General features: G+C 41.7%; 1 protein-coding gene across 1 annotated transcript; it reads right to left on the reverse strand.

The window, feature by feature from the left end:
• Positions 1–4,007: 4,007 nt before the first annotated feature.
• Positions 4,008–21,241, reverse strand: kif28 (kinesin family member 28; the record flags this gene model as incomplete). Its single annotated transcript, XM_084054963.1, has 28 exons — positions 4,008–4,166; positions 4,733–4,866; positions 5,321–5,453; positions 6,015–6,095; positions 6,588–6,679; positions 6,774–6,940; positions 7,055–7,189; positions 7,438–7,508; positions 7,938–8,078; positions 8,347–8,436; positions 8,611–8,718; positions 9,201–9,319; positions 10,871–11,006; positions 11,141–11,264; positions 11,861–11,921; positions 12,077–12,167; positions 12,898–13,019; positions 13,331–13,473; positions 13,764–13,831; positions 13,934–14,045; positions 14,265–14,419; positions 15,116–15,223; positions 15,425–15,544; positions 15,869–15,904; positions 16,084–16,236; positions 16,348–16,398; positions 18,733–18,924; positions 21,167–21,241. The coding sequence occupies 28 exons, from the start codon at positions 21,239–21,241 to the stop codon at positions 4,008–4,010; spliced, it is 3,177 nt and encodes a 1,058-aa protein (XP_083911089.1).
• Between the last annotated feature and the right edge of the window lie 64 nt (positions 21,242–21,305).

The raw sequence follows: 21,305 nt of genomic DNA on the forward strand, positions 1-21,305 counted from the left end.
TTCTAACCGGATCTTCACCCTGCAGAGTGAATTGATCCCCAGACTAATCAGCACTAAATCATCTACTGCTGTGTGGAGGATGCAGTGGTGTAAAGTAACTAAGTACATTTACTCAAGTACTGTACGTACTTAAATTTTGAGGTGTTTGTGCTTTACTTGAGTATTTCCAATTTCCAAAACTTTTTCTTCTACTCCACTACATCTCAGAGGCAAATATTGTACTTTTACTCCACTACAATTATTTGAAAATATTAGTTACTAGTTACTTTGTAAATGTTTATTATTATTACAAAACATACATTAACCATTTCAGCCCTATGAAAATAGCCGATCTACAAGCTCACAACAAGTAGAAAAGCGTTGCGTTGTTGTGAGCTTGTATATTGGCTATTTTCAAAGCATTTTCATGCATTTTGGAAACTTGTGAAATGGGACATTCTGCAAAATGAGTACTTAATTACTTTCAGTACTTACGTATATTTTAATACGAATACTTTTGTACTGGTAAATGTTGAATTTTAGCCTGATTATCAGACTGAAGCTGCGTGGAGCTTCAGTGGGGCAGTCCTTCAAGAGGGGCAGTTTCACAATGAATACAAGAAGACTCACCTCAAGACAAACTCACCTCAACTGAAAAAGGAATACTCACCTCGGGGGTAGGAACAGTCACCCCGGGGGGTGGGTAAACTCACCTCAGGACCTGAGAAAACTCACCTCGGAACACTCACCCCGGGGGTAGGAACACTCACCCCGGGGGTAGGAACACTCACCCCGGGGGTAGGAAAACTCACCCAGAAAAACTCAATGGTGTAATGTACAGTGAGTTTTTGTTTTGTGGGTGGGTTTAACCTTTCCCCTCTACACCAAGTCTGTATGTTTAAAAAAGGCACATCTACCGGCTTGTGAGCTTTCCTTTTTCACAGAATGCTTTCATAATGAGACACGTTTAATCCATACTGGATTAAATTCTGTCTTTGAAGGTATAGAATTACCAAATTATGTTGTTCAATGATATATTTGTGTTTAAAATACACACACACACACACACACACACACACACACACACACACACACACACACACACACACACACACACACACACACACACACACACACACACACACACACACACACACACACACACACACACACACACAAAGAGTAAGGCATCAAAATGTACCAAAAGTAATATTTCTAAAAACTAAAGTTCTCAAACAATGCATGTGTGCAATGCAATGTTCTATGCTGTTATCATTTATACCAGCAAAGTAGTAGGTAACTAAATATCCTAGGTAAAAATAGGGAAAAGTGTTTAATGCATGTTTTACAATAGTGAAATGTATATCTAATAGTAACTAAAGTTCAATAATGCTTACTATAGTGAAATGTATATCTAATAGTAACTAAAGTTCAATAATGCTTACAATAGTGAAATGTATATCTAATAGTAACTAAAGTAACTAAAGTTCAATAATGCTTACCAAAAGCTTTTCTCACAAATGTGTTCACACAGAAAACAAAACATTATACCTGTGTTTTACCTTCACTGGAGTTTTTCTTCATTTTTCTTTGTTAAGTAAGTATTTGTTTGCATTATACACATTGGAATGTTCACTTTTCTGATGAAATCTACCTTGTATTTAAAGCACTTTAATTAGCTAAATGTAATTTAACAACATACATTGACATTGGAATGTTCATTTCTCTGGGTTCCTACCTTTGTTTGTTTGTTTGTTTGTTTGTTTGATGGGGGCACAGGAGTGAAGGGGAGGAGGGGGGTTGACCACTTAACACTAATATCCCATTCCACTTAATGATTCATTGTTTGATATCTAATAGGTGGATGGGGCAAGGTGTGGAGCTGGAGACACATAGCAAATGACCATGCTATTTGCTATTTGCATTCCTTGTTCACTTTTCTGATGAAATCTACCTTTCATTCATTCTGTGAAAATGGAAAGCTCACATTATGAAAGCATTCTGTGAAAATGGAAAGCTCACAAGCCGGTAGATCTACCTTTTTACCTTTTCTGATGAAATCTACCTTGTATTTAAAGCACTATTTAAAGCACTTTATTAATTCTATACCTTCAAAGAAATAATTTAATCCAGATATGGATTAATCCAGATATGGATTAAACATCATTATGAAAGCATTCTGTGAAAATGGAAAGCTCACATTATGAAAGCATTCTGTGAAAATGGAAAGCTCACAAGCCGGTAGATCTACCTTTTTACCTTTTCTGATGAAATCTACCTTGTATTTAAAGCACTATTTAAAGCACTTTATTAATTCTATACCTTCAAAGAAATAATTTAATCCAGATATGGATTAATCCAGATATGGATTAAACATCATTATGAAAGCATTCTGTGAAAATGGAAAGCTCACATTATGAAAGCATTCTGTGAAAATGGAAAGCTCACAAGCCGGTAGATCTACCTTTTTTTAAACATTGGGGTGAGTATTCCTACCTCTGAGGTGAGTCTTCCGAGGTGAGTTTTCTCAGGTCATGGGGTGAGTGTTCCTACCCCCCGAAAATCTTGGGGGTGAGTATTCCTACCTCTGAGGTGAGTCTTCCGGGGTGAGTATTCCTACCTCTGAGGTGAGTTGGTTTTGAGGTGAGTCTTCTTGATACCTTCACGAATGACTCATGTGATATATCATTGTCACTCTGTTAACACTAGTTCATATTGTTATTAGATGTTTGATAATATATTGCAGATTTAATTTATATTACAAAAAATGTCTGACATACATATATATATATATATATATATATATATATATATATATATATATATATATATATATATATATATATATATATATATATATATATATATATAGAGCCTCTTCACTGAATGTAAGTCAATGAGGAGCATATTTTAAATGATCAATTTCTAGTCAATGGAGAAATTATTTTTGATTTCTTGTCCACCTTTGGAGTTACATCATGATGGCAAGGTAACTACACAACCCAAACCTCTACCAAAGTGGTCTTGCCCTTTAAGCCAGGGGTCTTCAACGTTTTCAGGCCAAGGACCCCCTAGCTGAGAGAGAGATGAAGCAGGGACCCCCTACTCTATATTGTATAAAATTGTGTTTCAGATTAAAGTTTTTTTTTTACTTAGTCTGCTCTTTTCTCCCTCTACACATATAGCCTCTTTGCCAAAAATAGCCGATCTACAAGCTCTCAACGCCTCGAGCTTGTAGATCTGCGATTTTCGGCTAATGTTCCCCTCAGAAAAGGAATTCTAGGGTTCAAGTGGTTAATGTAAAAAAACTAAATCCTATCACACAAAGATTCTTGTTTCCCTAAGACCTGTGTGGAAACCAACAGTTCATCTCTTTAAAAGCTCTTGTGCTCTTCTGCCTTCTTTGTTGACACAGAAGCACAGTCCCTTGTCAGAGTTCACGGATCCACCCGAACCAAAAGCACGAGACACTACGAGTCTATGTTTTATTCTGTGGTCTACTGCTGTGGTTCTAAACATTTTCATGTGAAGGACCTCCAAATTGATGTGTATTTGACCACGGACCCCCATCTGCAACTATTTTGTGTCAGGGACCCCCATAAGAGAAGATTTGTCAAAATTTGCCAAGATTTGTCACAATTTAAAAACAATTGTCGATCTACAAGCTTGTGTCCCATTCTATTACCACAGGTCCTGGGTCTTTTTTATCATTCTGCGTGATACCCGAGTGGATCCGAGAAGACCCGTGATCAACACTGATCAAGTGAGAAACGCATGAACTGAAACAACACAATCCTTGTCAGAGTTCCTTCAATCACAAATATTGGATATCAAAGTGAGGGGAAAAAAAGTTCACATTGATGTCTTTTAAAACAATAAGGCAATATCCCATAACACGAACCATCCAAGTGATATTGTCCATTCACTAACCATTTCAAATCACAAGGTAACCACTGAACAGTGAAAGTAACATTCACACAAGTCCCACTACGCAAATAAGCACGACAAACTGCTGAACGTCAAGTCAATCACGACCAGATTCCTGAGCGCTCTCGCTTCCTGCGTACGATAGCAGCCACATCCTGTTTGAGGGAGGAGACGCTCTGTTCCAGCTGCTCGGAGAAGTCTCTCAGCAGACGGTTCTGCTGGTCTACGAACAGCCTTAGACCCAGAAGGTCTGATTCCTCCTGCAACTCACACACACACACACACACACACACACACACACACACACACACACACACACACACACACACACACACACACACACACACACACACACACACACACACACACACACACACACACACACACACACACACACACACATTGACTTCCAATAGGTAAGTAAGTGGCCTGGGGAACCAACGGTCAGGAGCCTATCTCTTCTCTTTATGTAGTACGTACTACATAAAGAGAAGAGATAGGCTCCTGACCGTTGGTTCCCCAGGCTACTTAGGTATGAGGTGGCTTGATGTACAAGGAGTGGACACACCCTGGGTATAACGCTAGTATGTCGCAGGGCCCCCAATCCAACCGTTGATGCTGAGTACCGAGCAGGGAGGTATTCGGTAACATTTTCATAGTTTAACTCTGGTATGATCCAGCTGGGGGATTGTACACAAACCTCCCAATCTCAGGCGGACACTCTAACCACAAGGCCACTGAGCTGGTTCCAATAGTTGTCCAATAAACCAAAAAGTGGATGGAGGCATGCATGGATGCCTAGATGGATGGATGAATGGATACTTACGCTGGGCCTGTGTCGGCGCAGACGCTGCAATTGACCTCTGACGGAGGTCATGCTGTGATAGAAAACTTTTAGAGCACGAGCAAACTCTGCATCACAGCTCGGACGGAGAGACCGCCCACGCACACACTCACCACCTGACAGAGAGAGAGAGAGAGAGAGAGAGAGAGAGAGAGAGAGAGAGAGAGATCAGTACTGTAGAAGAGGGAATGAGAAAATGCAGACATACAGTATCTGACACAATGACCATACACTACCAATGAAAAATAATAATATTAATAATAATAATAATAATAATATTAATAATAACAATAATAATAGTAATAATAATAATACTAGCTAATATTTATTAAGCACTTTTCAAAACAAAGATATGTCTTGATATGTCTCAGCCTCCCTGGGAAAGTCTAAGCTACTGTAAGGTGCAGGAAAGGAGAGTCAGGCTAATAAATGTAGTACTAAATGTAGTTTATTAGTGTGTGTGTGTGTGTGTGTGTGTGTGTGTGTGTGTGTGTGTGTGTGTGTGTGTGTGTGTGTGTGTGTGTGTGTGTGTGTGTGTGTGTGTGTGTGTGTGCGCTTGCACTAAAGTACTGTTCTTGGCTGTGTTGAGTTGTTCTCTCAGAGTATGGTTCTCTTTCTTCAGTGATTCATTGGTTGTCTTCAGCTCCTCCAAATCCTGCTGTAAGGCTCTCACAGAACAGGCTTGCTCTGCAGATTCCATATGCTACAGTGTATGCGCACGCACGCACGCACGCACGCACGCACGCACGCACGCACGCACGCACGCACGCACACACACACACACACACACACACACACACACACACACACACACACACACACACACACACACACACACACACACACACACACACACACACAAACACATGAGCTCAGTACATATTAATGTGTTATTATGGTATTGCTTTCACAAAGATTTATCTGGTATGACCCTGCAGTGCTGAAATCAATTAGGAGAAAACAAGGCAATCTAGAAGAGCCTTTCTCATTGCCTTTTGGTCTTTACACATTTGTTTTGTTGCTTTCACCACCCTCTGGTGGACAAATGTGCAGACTGGGTGACATACATAAACACATCAAGTATACGTACATATTGTATGCCGACAGACAAACAGATTACAATAGTTTCACTATCGCTTTTGCGGCTCAACTATTTATGAAAGGGGAAACCCTTCTAATGACAAAACAATCAATTTGATAACCTCCAAACAAGATTTTGTAAATAGACTGTTGGTTTATAAGACACATACATGATTCTTGTAACCTGAAACAGACACAGCTGCACATTCCTGCTCTGGTTTCCATCACGCTGCACACCTGAACCTCGTTTGGAGCGAGGTTGAGACTGACAGTGGGGGAGAATCAGACATCAGCGTTTCAGATACAATGTTTCCAAAAATGGAAGCTCAGGAATTTGAAGACCGTGATAAGATGGAAGGGCCTTAACAGTTATCCAGGTCTGTCTTTAAGCTCTGAAGCAGCAACATGGCAGCGACATGGCCAGCAGGAACACATCTGATTCCAGAGCTGGGTTAAAACACAAAACAAGGAGGCTCGCAACTCACTTTAAAATGCTCCGTGTCTTTATTCACCGCAGCAGCAAAAAAATTAACAAAATGCTGCTGCTGTGAATAAAGGCGTTTTAAAGTGAGTTGCGAGCCTCCTTGCTTTTCATGATTCTGCTGTTTGCATTTTGGAACAGCACAAAAGAAGCTTTATTCTATTCGCAAAAGTTTCAGGTCTTACTTTCAGAATTCTGTGCCTCTAATCTTATGAGGACAACAAGACAAGAAGTGTCAAGAATGTTCCAAGAATCAGTGAAAACGATAGAACTCACTGTGGCGTCTGACTCCGCTTCATCAATGATGAAGATGCCCTCTGCTGTCATCTTTACTCCATCCAGGATGGACGTCAGGGGGACGCAGCTCTCTGAGAGAGGCAACAAAGGGCAACCCTATATTCCAATGAATCAATAGATTTCTCTCTCAACCTCCCTCTACCCCGATTCATCATGCAGTCATACCTTGTAGTCCCCAGAGCTCCAGAACGAGGGCGCTGCGCTGCAAGTGGCCCAGCAGGGTGTGGGACGTATGAAGGGAGGTGAAGTGAACTCTGTGGTCGAGCAGAGGGTTGATGTTGTGCCACACAGCCGGAGTGTACTGAGCCTGACCACAGTCGAAAAACCTGAAACTGAGGTGACAAGAGATGACATCACATATATTTCCACCTCATTCATTGTGTCCGGTGGATGAAGCTCATGGGTCAAGAATAATCTTCAAATATTTTATTTGTATTTATTTGTACCCAATCTGGACCCCTCTGTTTCTGGCCTCTTTGATCCAACGAACACCACAGCACTGATCCAAGACCAGCTGGAAGTCTAGTCGTCGACCCAGCAGCTCTGACGGGTCAATCAGAATGTCGTCCTCACCCAGAGGACTGCAGAGGAAGACATTTAAATATCATGGATAACATGGACAAAACATTTTAAGAGCACAGAAGTGCTTTTAAAATGGTAACAGTGCAGTTGAGATGACATTTGCTCACATCAAAGATCAAGAGGTTATATCAGATGTACAATGTTTGGTGCCGCTCTACCTCCTTAGCCACTTCCGTGCGTGTGCGTGTGCATGTGTGTGTGCATGTGCGTGTATGTGTGTGTGCGTGCGTGTGTTTGTGTGTCATACAGTCCAGAGGGGTTGCATGGCATCAGTCGTGCCTGTAGAATAGCCTCCTCTGTGCCGTCTGAACCCAGAACCTGGAGACAGGGAGACCACTAATCACAAGCAGGCAGAAAATGTGACGGCTGAGAGTAAATTACGGTCAGAGCCTAAGAAGTAACTTTTTACTAAATAGCATATCCACAAGCTCACACCGTGTCACAATGCGATGCGTTGTGAGCTTGTACATCAGCTATTTGCAAACAGCTGAACAATAAAACAGGGCTTACTTTTTTTTATTGTACCTAAATTTGCTGGGGACCTCCTGGAATCTCCTCAAGGATCCCTGGGGGTCACCAGACCGTACTTTCAGAACCAGTGCATTCATGGGTCTATCCCTGTCCTCTTTTATGGCTTGAGTTATATTTATCCATTCTCTGCATCTCCAAGTTCCCCTTTCCCTCCATCACATGAGTATCTCTGTGTACAAGTGTATACAGTACGTATCTACACTACAGTATGAGTACCTCTAGTTGTTCTTCAAGAGCGATGCGAAAAGCCAGGGACTGGAGCCAGAGATGGGCTCTGCCCAGGAGTAAAGGTTCCAATGGATCCCAGAATGGATCTCTATCTCTGGGCAGAGCAACGCCAGACAGACCCTGTCCACTCTGGGAAGAAATCAGGCTTTTTGAAATGTAAAGCAACTCAAAGTACCAGACCTGTCGGATTAGCACGATTAACATCTTTTCCTTGCTATTAGTGGTAGAAGATGATTGTCAACCAGCTAAATTATTTTAATAGCAGGAATACAGTTGCACTATTTCTCACCTACAGTAGCTAATTAGCGAGCTTGCTGATCTGGTTAAAGATGTAATTTTATTGATTGTGTTTTACCATGTTGCAAATAAAGTTCAATAAAATGTTAAACTGAATCACCTGGCCTCCGCTCTCTGCCTGGTGCTGCTGGTATAGCTCTTCCATTAGGAACTTACGGTTCACAAACTTGGCTTTGGACCAAACCCACACCTGAGAGAGACAAAATACATGTTTTACGGTAAAAAGTAACGTTCAACCTGTCTATGGTTGAATAGAGGAAAGTATGTGACAGACAGACAGACAAACAGACAGACAGACAGACAGACAGACAGACAGACAGACAGACAGACAGACAGACAGACAGACAGACAGACAGAGGGTGACCTGTTTGCTTTCCAGTGAAGTTACTCTGATAACAATGTCTTTCTCCAGGTCATGACCTTTAGAGTCCGACAGCGCCAGGTTCTTTATCTCCAGTTTAAACTCCACCCCCTAAAGACACAATACAGTAGCCAATACAATATGAATGTTGATTGACATGTATATATAACCACCCTCACCTTGCATGTTTAGAACTAGGATACACTGCAGTGGCTTTTAGGCCTTGAAAACTAAAGTTGCACAGGGCAGATATGACAAAAACTTAAATACACAAAGAAATGACTGACAATGACCAATAATCAAAATTAATAATATATTATGGCCAAAATACGTCATATTTTATATTTTATATTCAAATTGTGTTACAAAATAGTGGAAATAGCCGACCTAGAAGTTCACAACGCAGTGCGATGCGTTGTGAGTCTGTGACAGTTGTGACCTTGTAGATCTACTATTTCCACTATTTTTGAAAATGTTTCAAAATGTATGAACCTTTTCTCAACATGGCAACGATTATGATGACGATTATGTAATAATTGTGACAGGCTTAATCAGTCGTAAACATTATGTGAACATATGAAAGCCATAGTTACCTTGTTGAGCTCCTGGCTCATCTGGTTGGCTTCAGACACCATAGGCATCAGTTTAGTGTAATCATAGAACACAGCCAGGAGGCTGGGGTCTGTCTGACTGCTATGAACACTGGACTCCCCTACATGCACACGCACACGCAAAAACGTACGCCACACAAATATTTAAAGCTTGTTAAAATTTGTACTAGTAAGCGGCAAAGACAAGTGCTACACAGTGTATGTGCAATTACACACACACACACATACACATACACACACACACACACACACACACACACACACACACACACACACACACACACACACACACACACACACACACACACACACACACACACACACACACACACACACACACACACACACACACACACACACACACACACACACACAGTGACAAGCACTTGGAATGTAGAAGTTTGACTCTGTTCCACAGATAAATATTGTGAAAATAGCAGATCTACAAGCTCACAGCCTCGTGCAGCATGAGGCGTTGTGAACTTGTAGATAGGCTATTTTCAAAATGTTTGCTTCTTTCATATATTATTTGACAATTTGGCCAATGTTTGACCAGTTTTTAGTATAGTTTGTTGGTTACTTTAGATGCAGTAATGGTCTTTATTCTTTTTTAGGTATTAAAAAGGTCTAAAGTCCTAAAATTGTCACTTCACTGTCATCTGGGGACTCCCTCAAAATCATGTGGGGACCCCCCTGGGGGTCCCGACCCACAGGTTGAGAACCCCTGCTATACATTACGCAGTTTAATAGGCTATAACTGGCTAGGCAATACATTCCCACCAACATTAAACCCACTCAAATGGCCTCTCAGATTTCAGATGTTTGTTTTGATTGCATCAGTCAGTCACTAATATCAATATTTACACACACACACACACACACACACACACACACACACACACACACACACACACACACACACACACACACACACACACACACACACACACCCTATAGCCTAGGGATTAGCATAGCGTGCAAAGATTCCCTTCCGCTCGATTAAACTCGCTATAGATTAACCGTTTCATGGCAGATGTGATCTGGTCTACTGTACCAGATGAGACTGCAGCCTACTGGCCTAAATACTGGTTTAATCCCCAACATGACCCCACTTGACATTCACTCACACACTCACACTCACACACACACACACACACACACACACACACACACACACACACACACACACACACACACACACACACACACACACACACACACACACACACACACATCTCCCCCCCCCCCCACATGTACACATTTTCCTTCTTTCTCTTAATTACATAGGTTTATATCTGTTCCCTCACTTCGACAGCAAGTCAACCAGTCATGGAGTTAGTGATAAGTGTGTGTACTTTACAATTTAGGCATTTACCAGACGCTCACTATCCAGAGCAACTTACAGAAAGCAAGGTAAAACTAAAAACATACATCAAATGCAGAGTACAGTCTGTAGTGCTTCAGTAATAATCTGTACATACGAAACTATAGAAATAGGATGCCAGGTAAACAAACAAACCTTGAATCTGTCTAAATACCATACCACATTTGAACCTTTGCATAAGACTGCATGGTCGTCACACGCACACACACACACGCACTCACTCACTCACACACACGCACTCACACACACAGCATCCTATCTGTCTCACCCAGTTGGATGCCTTCAGCAGCAGCCAGTTCAGACTGGAAGTAGTCATAGTCATAGCGACTCCAATCATCCCCGCCCCTCTCAGAGGGATAGCCAATAAACAGGTAGGTACAGTTGGAACCTAGGATGAGACGGTCCTACAGAGAATGAACACACACACCATTAACTCTAAGCGTGCACGCCATACGTGCGTCTAACGAAGTCAATGATACATTCTTAATATTTGCAACCAGAAGTCATTTTGTCCCTTCAGGATTCCATGGAGACTCACCAGGTGTTGCAGTTCAGTTGTCTGGGAGATGGAGTTACCATTGACAATAACCTTTGACCCTGCCAGGGGTGTCAAAGACACCCGACGCTGGACGTTCTTGAATACAGCATGACGATCCTGAATACTACCACATACACATGCATGCATGCAAACACACACACACACACACACACACACACACACACACACACACACACACACACACACACACACACACACACACACACACACACACACACACACACACACACACACACACACACACACACAGTGAGGCACATTGTAACAGTAATTTTACTGCTACCATTTTGTATCCCTATGAAACTCTCTGGTTTATTTAACTAGAGGTTCGGCCCTCACACCTACGTCACACCACCGATCCGGCCGATCCGACCGATATATCTGAGTCATAGTGTCAGAGTTTTGTCAGAGTACCCGTGGTACCTGTCTGTGTCCCTTTTGTGTCCATATATGGAGATCTCTGTATCTGTCTGGCTACCTGTGTTCCTGTTATGCCGATATATAGAGATCTCAGTATCTGTCATCAGTCCTTGTTCCTTTTATGCCTATATATGGAGATCTCTGTATACTGTATGTCAGTCCTTGTCCCTTTTATGCCCATATATGGAGATCCTAGATGTCATCAACACACAACTGAATGTACTTTCCTTTGTTGCATTATTTGATTATTATCACAAGAACTGTTAACTGTTAACTGACCCAAGACCTTTAATACAGATGGATCTGGCAGTTGAGTCAGACAGTCCAACATCCCACTCACCTGAGAGAACACACAAATACACAGACTGAAGTCATACAATAGAGAGAGAGAGAGAGAGAGAGAGAGAGAGAGAGAGAGAGAGAGAGAGAGAGAGAGAGAGAGAGACGTATGAGAAGGACAATAATAATAATAATAACAATAATAATAATATCCACCCTCCTGGATGAAGAGCTTGACAACACCAGACAGCTGAGCATCTTCATTAACGTTTAAAATGTAAGGATACATCTGCATCATCCTCCTCTCCTTATAACACAGAGCGAGAGAGAGAGAGCGAGAGAGAGAGAGAGAGAGAGAGAGAGAGAGAGGGGTACAGAAAATAAATATTCATGAATATGTTGACAGTGCAGTGGTGTGGCCATTCATCCATCACATTGTGAGACATGTGCATGTCTAACAATGCTTTGTTAGATTTGTGCAGTCACAGTTGCAAACTGTCCACGAGTGTCCTGAATTTGGCATTGTATGCCCATAGCTTGCTGGCTGGCGCCATGGGAACAAGAATAAAGAGATGTAATCATTTAAATCTCTGTTAAGAAACAATAAAAAGAAAATAATAACCTGGACTTGTTTGACAGGGTGAAAAAATGTATACCGCCAAACCCTAGTACTGTGAGTGTACAGTAGCTGTGTTAAACTGGTGTGCCGGTATATTTGACCATGTCACTTTAACCATGTGATTTTATATAGCTGCTGCTATTTCTATATGCCTGATACAGTATGTTTTGCACCTGCACGAGACACATTTCTGCTCTATTCTAATTTCTGTCACTGCAATGGTGATATCTTGCATAAAGAATTGTCACATGCGATGTGACAATAAAGTTATTCTTATTTACTATGTGTGTGTGTGTGTGTGTGTGTGTGTGTGTGTGTGTGTGTGTGTGTGTGTGTGTGTGTGTGTGTGTGTGTGTGTGTGTGTGTGTGTGTGTGTGTGTGTGTGTGTGTGTGTGTGTGTGTGTGTGTGTGTGTCTACCTGTGTTATACTGGTGTACTGTTGTTCCCAGTCCTTCAGTGCTTCCTGTAGATGTTGCTCCCACAGAGTGTGGATGGCTCTGATCTGTAGCTCATTGTGACTCAACAACCCACGCAACTCCTCTGGACACACACACACACACACACACACACACACACACACACACACACACACACACACACACACACACACACACACACACACACACACACACACACACACACACACACACACACACACACACACACACACACACACCACACACACACACTTTAAACTCTATAGTATTTCTAGTGCAGTGGTTCTCAAACGTTCTAATTTCAAGGACCCCCATAACTCTGCAGATATTATCCATTTGGAACCCCCTCAAGGAACCCAGAGGGTCCCTTGACCCCACTTTGAGAACCACTGTCTTCTAGTGGTCCATTCTTACTGCTCTCGTCGTCCGTCCTGCGTCCCTCCTGCTCCAGGCGGCTCAGTCTCTGCAGGAGACGCACGTTTTCAGCCCTCAGCTCTTTTACCAGACGTTCTGTGGGACTCTCATTCACCACCGCCCTGTTCTGGATGCGCTTTGCCCTGAATTAATGCACAATCAAAAGAATGAGGAGGAGGAGGAGGAGAATGAGGGAGGAATGGAGGGTGGAGATGAAAAGAGAGAGAGGTGACAGAGAGAGAGAGAGAGTGAAAGTGCAGCAAGAAGGAGACAGCAAAGAGGAGACAGGTGGTTGAGATAAAACGTGTGTGTGTGTGTGTGTGTGTGTGTGTGTGTGTGTGTGTGTGTGTGTGTGTGTGTGTGTGTGTGTGTGTGTGTGTGTGTGTGTGTGTGTGTGTGTGTGTGATATAGATATACTGTAGCTCATGATCACCTCTCAGCGTAACGTAGAGTTGACAGAGACTCTTCATAACAGATGTCAGCAGGACTCACAGTGGCAATCTGGACAACAATCACACACAATCACAACCTCTCTGATATGAACTGTCTGCACTTACAATCAATGACTATAGGCGTATCTGTCTGTTGCTGTGTGTCTGTTACCATGACGGTACGACTGTTGCCGCCCAATGCTGACTGCAACAACTTGGTGAGAACAGAGACTCTGTACGGGATATGAACCACCTTCTTACCAACAGCTACATCAGCTAAAGCACTGAGAGGAGAGGAGCGGAGAGGAGAGGAGAGGAGAGGAGAGGAGAGGAGAGGAGAGGAGAGGAGAGGAGAGGAGAGGAGAGGAGAGGAAATGTTTACATAATATGTCATTACACTGATTAGTCGATTACTGGAATGAAATGTCATACATTTCTGTTGATTGTTTAATAATTGATGAATCTTTCCACCCTTAAAATGAACTAGAATAACGTCAACCAACCTGATAACATTTCCCAGTGTGGTGAGGCTGAGGTTTATGGCTGTTCCCTCTTTAAGTCTGTCAGCCTCTAACCCTGAAGATCTCTGTCTCTCACTTCCTGCCAGGTCAACCAGGTTGATGTTGGACTGCTTACTTGTACTCTCCTTAGAGAAGATCTGACAGGCACAAGCAAACATACAGATTATCCACTAGACAATAATAGTGTACAGAAACACTACCATTCCTCTTCGCCTTGCCTACCTGTTGTTAACTAGATGTACGAACTCTTGTTGTTTTATTCTTTTATTCTTTTACTTGATCTTTTTTATTCGATACGCTTATTTGTTTTAGCTCTTGCTCATTTGATTTTCCTATTTTGTCTCATCTGTTTATGAAAGTAGGTAGCTGATATATTGCACCTTTACCTTAGCGCTAGGTATACTCTTGGTTGCTTGTTTGAGAAGAGAATGCACTTAATACTTCTGGTGATTAGTAGTTTCGTTCCCTAACTATGTTGAATGCACTTATTGTAAGTCACTTTGGATAAAAGCGTCTGCTAAATTACAGTAATGCAATGTACAGTATACAATATAATACAGTATATTGCATGTATAATGCACCCACCAACAACTTGAACATTGTTTCAAGAATATGAATTTAGAAGAATATGCCATGTGTGTATTTTACAACAGAAGCACATGGTTATTATTATCAAGGAGTGAAATCATTCAAGCGAGAAGTGTGGTTTAAGAAATCCCCTTCATGAGAGCTGCTTGCTCACAAACTAACAGGGGTTTAATAGCATGGATGATGATCTTTCATCTTCTCACCTACTTGTTCTGGGAATCTGAAACAGACAGAGAACAGCTCACCTGTTTCAGCTGCAGAATAATGAGCATGTGTGAACGGCTACTGTTGGCATTCATGTGCGTTGCTGCAGTGGTTCGGGTCCTGGTGCCTTGTTCCATTAACTGTCCTATCTGGAAACATTAATGGTCATTATCACAATGTATCCATTACCAGCTAGTACTATATGCATCTATCCATCCCTCTATCCATCTATCCCTCTATCCATCTATCCCTCTATCTATCTATCTATCTATCTATCTATCTATCTATCTATCTATCTATCTATCTATCTATCTATCTATCTATCTATCTATCTATTTCATCTACAGTACCTGTGTCGCAGTGTCACATGGGATGGTTCTCAGACCTTCAACATAAAAGCCTCTCTGCTGCTCCTCTCTCACTCTCAGACCCCCTGGGGGGCGAGACCCTCGAGACAGCAGGTCAATCACCTGGAAGCAATGGAGTGTGTATGTGTGTGTGTGTGTGTGGGGGGGGGGGGGGTGGAGAGAGTGGAGACAGCATATCAGTCACTTTCCCAAAATGTGGGAACTATGTTCTTTAAAACCTTAAAAAAATGTTTTTCATTGTGCTCTGAACATGTGCGCGGTCTACCCATTTGACCACACAGCAGCCGATAGGCTGACCACTGACTTAAACAGGAGCGAAAGAATGACAGATGTCAACTACTTAGATAGAGGAGAGGAAGAGATCACACATTAAACGTAAGATTTAAAGGACATGATCATTAAAAACATATTTATTTATTTATTTACCTGCTCATTGTAGATTTCCAACATACTGAAGAACACCTGAGAGAAGAACAGATGGAGGTTAAACAGACATTTCATCTAATTTTATTTCATTAATTTGAACAGGAAAGTTTAAAAGCAGCTTGTGCAAAGGTGTCACACACACACACACACACACACACACACACACACACACACACACACACACACACACACACACACACACACACACACACTACCTGACACTGCCTGGTGTCCAGGTTTGTCTTGATGTCCTGAAACAGTCGTTGGCACAGCGTTGGGACCAGACCTTTATTAGGACCATTACCCACCATGGAGTAACTCTTCCCTGAACCTGTCTGCCCATACGCCAGCAGAGTGGCATTGTAACCCTGCAGACATACAATGCAGTACAAATACAATACAATACAATACAGTTCCGTGCAGTACAGTACAGTACAGTACAGTATGCTATGATGAAATACAACACAATACATTACAACCTGCAGTACATTCTGGAGGATTCCTTCTCCCAGGTCCTGGAACACGCTGCCCTGAGGACAGAAAGGAAATTATAAGTTTGCAATTCATCCTATATCAGAGTCAGCATACAGAACCACCTGTATTGGCATATATTTTGCATCTACAAGGAATTTAACTCATTTATGTTGTGCTGGATGACTCATCTGACCATATCACTTTTGTCCATATCTCTGTGGACAAAAGTGATTAAGCTTAGCATCATCTTCTTCTCCAGTTTCTGCAGGCTCCTCCTCTTCGTCTTCCTCCTCCTCATCTTCATCCTCTTCCTCCTCACCCTCTTCGGCGTCAGCGTCAGCATCAATGTCTTGTTCCTTGTTTTTCTCCTCCTCTTCTTTTCGCTTCAGGTCATCTTGTTCCTGCTTCATCGTCTTCTCTGGTTCCTTTGTGACACCAGTGCCACTGAAGTCTCAAATGTGTATTCGTCTTTGTGATGAGGGGTACTGAAGATTGGCTTATAATAAGGACATGGTGATAATAAGGGATAGTTATTCTCTTAAGTCTAAATAAAGTTGTTTTTTTCATTTGTTCTGTTGTGTAAAGCAACTTTGAGTACCAAGAAAAGCGATATATAAATTGGATGTATTATTATCATTATTATACAGCTTTGTGAAAGCTGACTGGTGCCGTGCGGGTGGTAATGAATCAAGAATCATCAATGTCACTCACTCATACATACTGTACATACATACATACAAACAACCGTGCAGAAAAGCGTTCAAATCATTTGCACGCCAGTGCAGCATCAGCACTGTTGATCGACAGGCGCTTGCCCTTATCATCTGTGGTTGTTCTTCTTAGTTCTTGCCACACACAAGAACTAAGTGTTGGTCTGTTTGAACTGAGCTTCCACTTTGTTCTTATAATGCTGCTTTGCATCGACTATTTCCCTTCGCAGCCTTTTACACACTACCTTATACTGTAATGCCACCATATCCCCAGAATAAGCAGCACTGTGCGCATTCAGCAACAGGCATGGATGGATATGTCAATCCATGGTTTCTGATTAGGAAAAACCTTAACTCTCACCTTGTGTAACTGCTGTCATCGTCTATAAGTTAATAATTTGCTTTATTTCTATAAGTCCAAGTTCATAATTAAGAAGTTATTCAAGTCACATTTATGTATACATTATTTCATGGTTATTTGTGAAGTTGTTGTAATGCTTTTATTTTTAAGTGTTAAAGTCACGTTCTGTGGCTCGTTGGTCTGCTCTCAAGTGAAATGGGGTTCACAGGATTTTGTCATTAAGCAACTAGCAGCAAGGTGCAGAAGCTCCGTGTCATGCTGGTCACAAGAGACTGTCTAAACTTAAAGTTATAAGAAAGGTTACTGTCTTAAGTCATAAGAAAGGGTTATAAGTAAGGACCTGAAGAGTACTCCCTTTATGTGTAGCATGCAGCCAACGAGGTATTTGTTTGTTTGTACTGTCTGTATTTTACTCTGGTAAATGTGTCTATTTTACATGCTGTGCATGAGGTCTTCTATGTTAATGTAACATGCTTATTTTATGTTTATTGTTTAGTTTTCACGGTGGATTTGGAGGATTGAAGGCACCTTCAAATAAATCAGTAGCAAGGAAACCACTTGTGTCTGTCTGTGCTTGGAGGGAGTTACCTTGGGTACAACATCATCCCGGTGTAAACTTGCTGATGTTGTCTTTAAAGGGAGTGTAAAAGTGCTCGAGAGTTCTATCGTTCCTAGTCAATCAACATATTGGTGAACATTTGGTATTATTATCATTATTAAGATGAACAAAGTCCACTACAGTCACTGCAGCATTAAGATGTTTTAATCTGTAATCCATCAATTATGTTGTGCAGTAGCGACAGAGTTGTGTCTGTGTTGACGCTGTCCTCCACTGGATGTTTAGGCTGGTAAGCAAACTGCAAGGGGTCCAATTATGAGGGAGTGGTAGATTGTGGGCGAACACTAGATGTTCAAACATTTCTTTGGTTACTTATGTCTGCCCATGTAACAGGTGTTGCTGGTGTTTGTACCCATCTTGTTGGATGATTTGAAGCTGGTGCTGTGACCGTTTATCTCCACCAGTGATCTGCAGTATATATTCATTCTACCTGTATTTAGCCAACTACTTCTATTTCATTCCACATTTATTCTGTCTAAATTCAGAAACAAAGATTGAGTACTGTATTTATTAAGCATTTAGGACAGTGGTTCCTTGAGGGGGTTCCAAATGGACCCTTACAGGTCTGTAACTCTTTGAGTGTACAAATGGAACCAAATGGACCAGTAAGGGTCCATTTTTACACTCTCAGAGTTACGGGGGTCTTTGAAATTAAAGTTTGAGTTCGAGAACCACTGATTTAGGATATCCTAAAGTTCACCTGATCAGCATAGCGCCCCCCTGGCTCCTCAGGCAAGAAGAGGCCACTGCGGTCTTGTGTGAAGCCGCTGTGAGACCAGTAGGCGAAGTCGAAGCAGAAAGAGCGTCTAATGTGGGGGTTCCGGGGGTCCTGGATGGTGATGGATGCAGATGACATGGAGATGATGCCGCGACTTCCTGCATCCCTCTCTCTCTGCATGGAGAAATAAACACATCTTCTTACAGACAAATGTACCATTATTTATAGAGACTAGACCGGTGCCTGGCACCGACCTACTCGGGAACGATGCAAGTCGTGAACAATGCAAGCTGGGAATACATGCCCCACCCGGTTATGCAATAGGGCCTACCCGTTGTCGGAGTACCCATTGTACCCGTCTGTCTGTCTGTGTCCCTTTCATGCCCATATATGGAGATCCCTGATGTCATCAGTATATGCCCATATATGGGCATATACTAGGAAATATACTGTGGGTATACAATATACTGGGTTGGAACCGCGCTTCTGGACAACAAGATCTCCATATTGCGGTTCTGGACAACCGCCTATCTGACCTGACGCCGGGCACAGCACTCCCTCGGGTCGTTGGCGTTTGAAGTAGGTCACACACGCACGCACGCACGTATGCACGCACGCACGCACACACACACACACAGATTTTGTTTTGAGGTCAATAGATGCTCGTTCCGATGTCGGAAAAAAATGCCGTTTCGGACAGTCAGGACATCTGGGGATGCAGGATCTTCTAAGAAAAAGTTCTGAGGCCGCCCATCAGAAGTTCTGAATGATGTCAATTTGTAGTTATGGCCTCCCTTTTTGAAAACTTTGGAAGGACTTTTGGAAGCATGTATTGTGCTTTATCATGGACCGATTGTGGACCGGTCCGGGGGCCTTTGACTACACACGGGCATAAGGCTGATCGACAATTTACTAAAATGTAAATGTATAAAATATCTGGGCCCCTCAGCAAGGCCCCTCCTATATGGCCGCTTGACTGACAGGACTAATGAGTGCTGATATGTATTTTTAATAAATGTATTTTGACATGCATATAAATATCATGTAAATACTGTACATTAGAGACTATAAATCCTGTATAATAAAATGTCTAGGTGCTTTCTTGACCCACATCTATCATACTCACGCAGTATATTTGCGTGCCCAACCAACTGTCCGTTTTGGGTAGTGCATGGGGGCCCCCTAAAAGATAATTGGCCTTCGGCCCTCCATGTATCTTAATCCGTCCCTGAGATTTATAGGATGATTCTATAGCTTATCATCTCTCTGTGGGGGCTGATTTAGGTCGCTGGAAATACATAGTCACAGCGTGTATATTGTATATAGCAAGATGTAACGATATGAGCATAACTGGGAAAAACTATTCGTGGTTAAGATACGGCATTGAATAATTTGTGTTGTTATGTTTACTGTTGGTGTGCCCTGAATAACTTAAAACTTATACATTATTAGTTTGCCTGAAGAGGTCAAAACATATTGCCTGTTTATCCTGAGTACATTGCAGAAGAAAAACATATTAATTCATCTTTTTTTGACTGCACAAATGCTTGGCTTTTGCCAATAAATTGTGTATTTTTATTGCAAATTTGGCAACTTTGAGCACCATGAAGCCTTGAAAAAAATTAAAGGGGTGTAAGTGATATTTTGTGTTAAATAGCTCTATATTCCCACATAAATTATTGTCATAGAGTGTTTGATCAGTGACAGGATCTCTCCACCTCTTTAGTATAATATAAAATACATTTGCAGGTCAGGATAGCCTACCAATTTAATCAGGATGAAATTAGTGAGCCTCTTGAAAATGTATTTTCTGCAGGGATAGATGGGGACCCCTGTGAACAAACACTTTATAGAATATAGAGCTTTAACTTTTTAACAAAAAGCTTTTTAACAAAGAATATCACTCACAGCACCTTTAAACGTGCCTTTTGTGATTGTAAAATGTAGGCATGTTAATTTCAGTTATCCCTTTCTTTAGATTTTAATTATTAAACATGCTTGCTGTTATTGTCAACATTTTGTATCATGAATAAATATTACATTGGGTTGGACTTGGATCGATATTTTTGGGTAGCCTAATTGTTGCCGACCCCTTCTGTAGCCTAGAAGACAGATACAAATCCAACACTGCATAATTATCATCAATCTAACACTTTGTTGCCTATTTCTATTTTCTTTCCTCAAAATAAAATTACTTACAATGCGAAACACCGAGGATGAATTCGTTCAGAAATGATAGAAAGTGAAGTAAGCTAGTAAAACACATGATAATATAAAGTCGTAACTAACACAATGATGCAGGAATTGGATACTGTACTGTATGTCTCCAGAGTAAATAGCTAAGCAGCAAGTGTTTTCTATAATAACACACGTTGAAATAGGCTAATTAAAAATATATACCCAGTCAGACACTGACCTTGTTGAATGGTCGAACTCTGACAGCTACTTTAACACAATCCTTGCTCTGCATATCTGCTGTTTTAGCCTTCATGGTGCACGCATGCACGCACGCACTCACACCTAAAAGTACACGAGCACCACTAGGGGGCAATCAG

The sequence above is a fragment of the Gymnoscopelus microlampas genome (assembly GCF_963454915.1).
Source record: "Gymnoscopelus microlampas genome assembly, chromosome: 1".
NCBI classification, from domain to species: domain Eukaryota; kingdom Metazoa; phylum Chordata; class Actinopteri; order Myctophiformes; family Myctophidae; genus Gymnoscopelus; species Gymnoscopelus microlampas.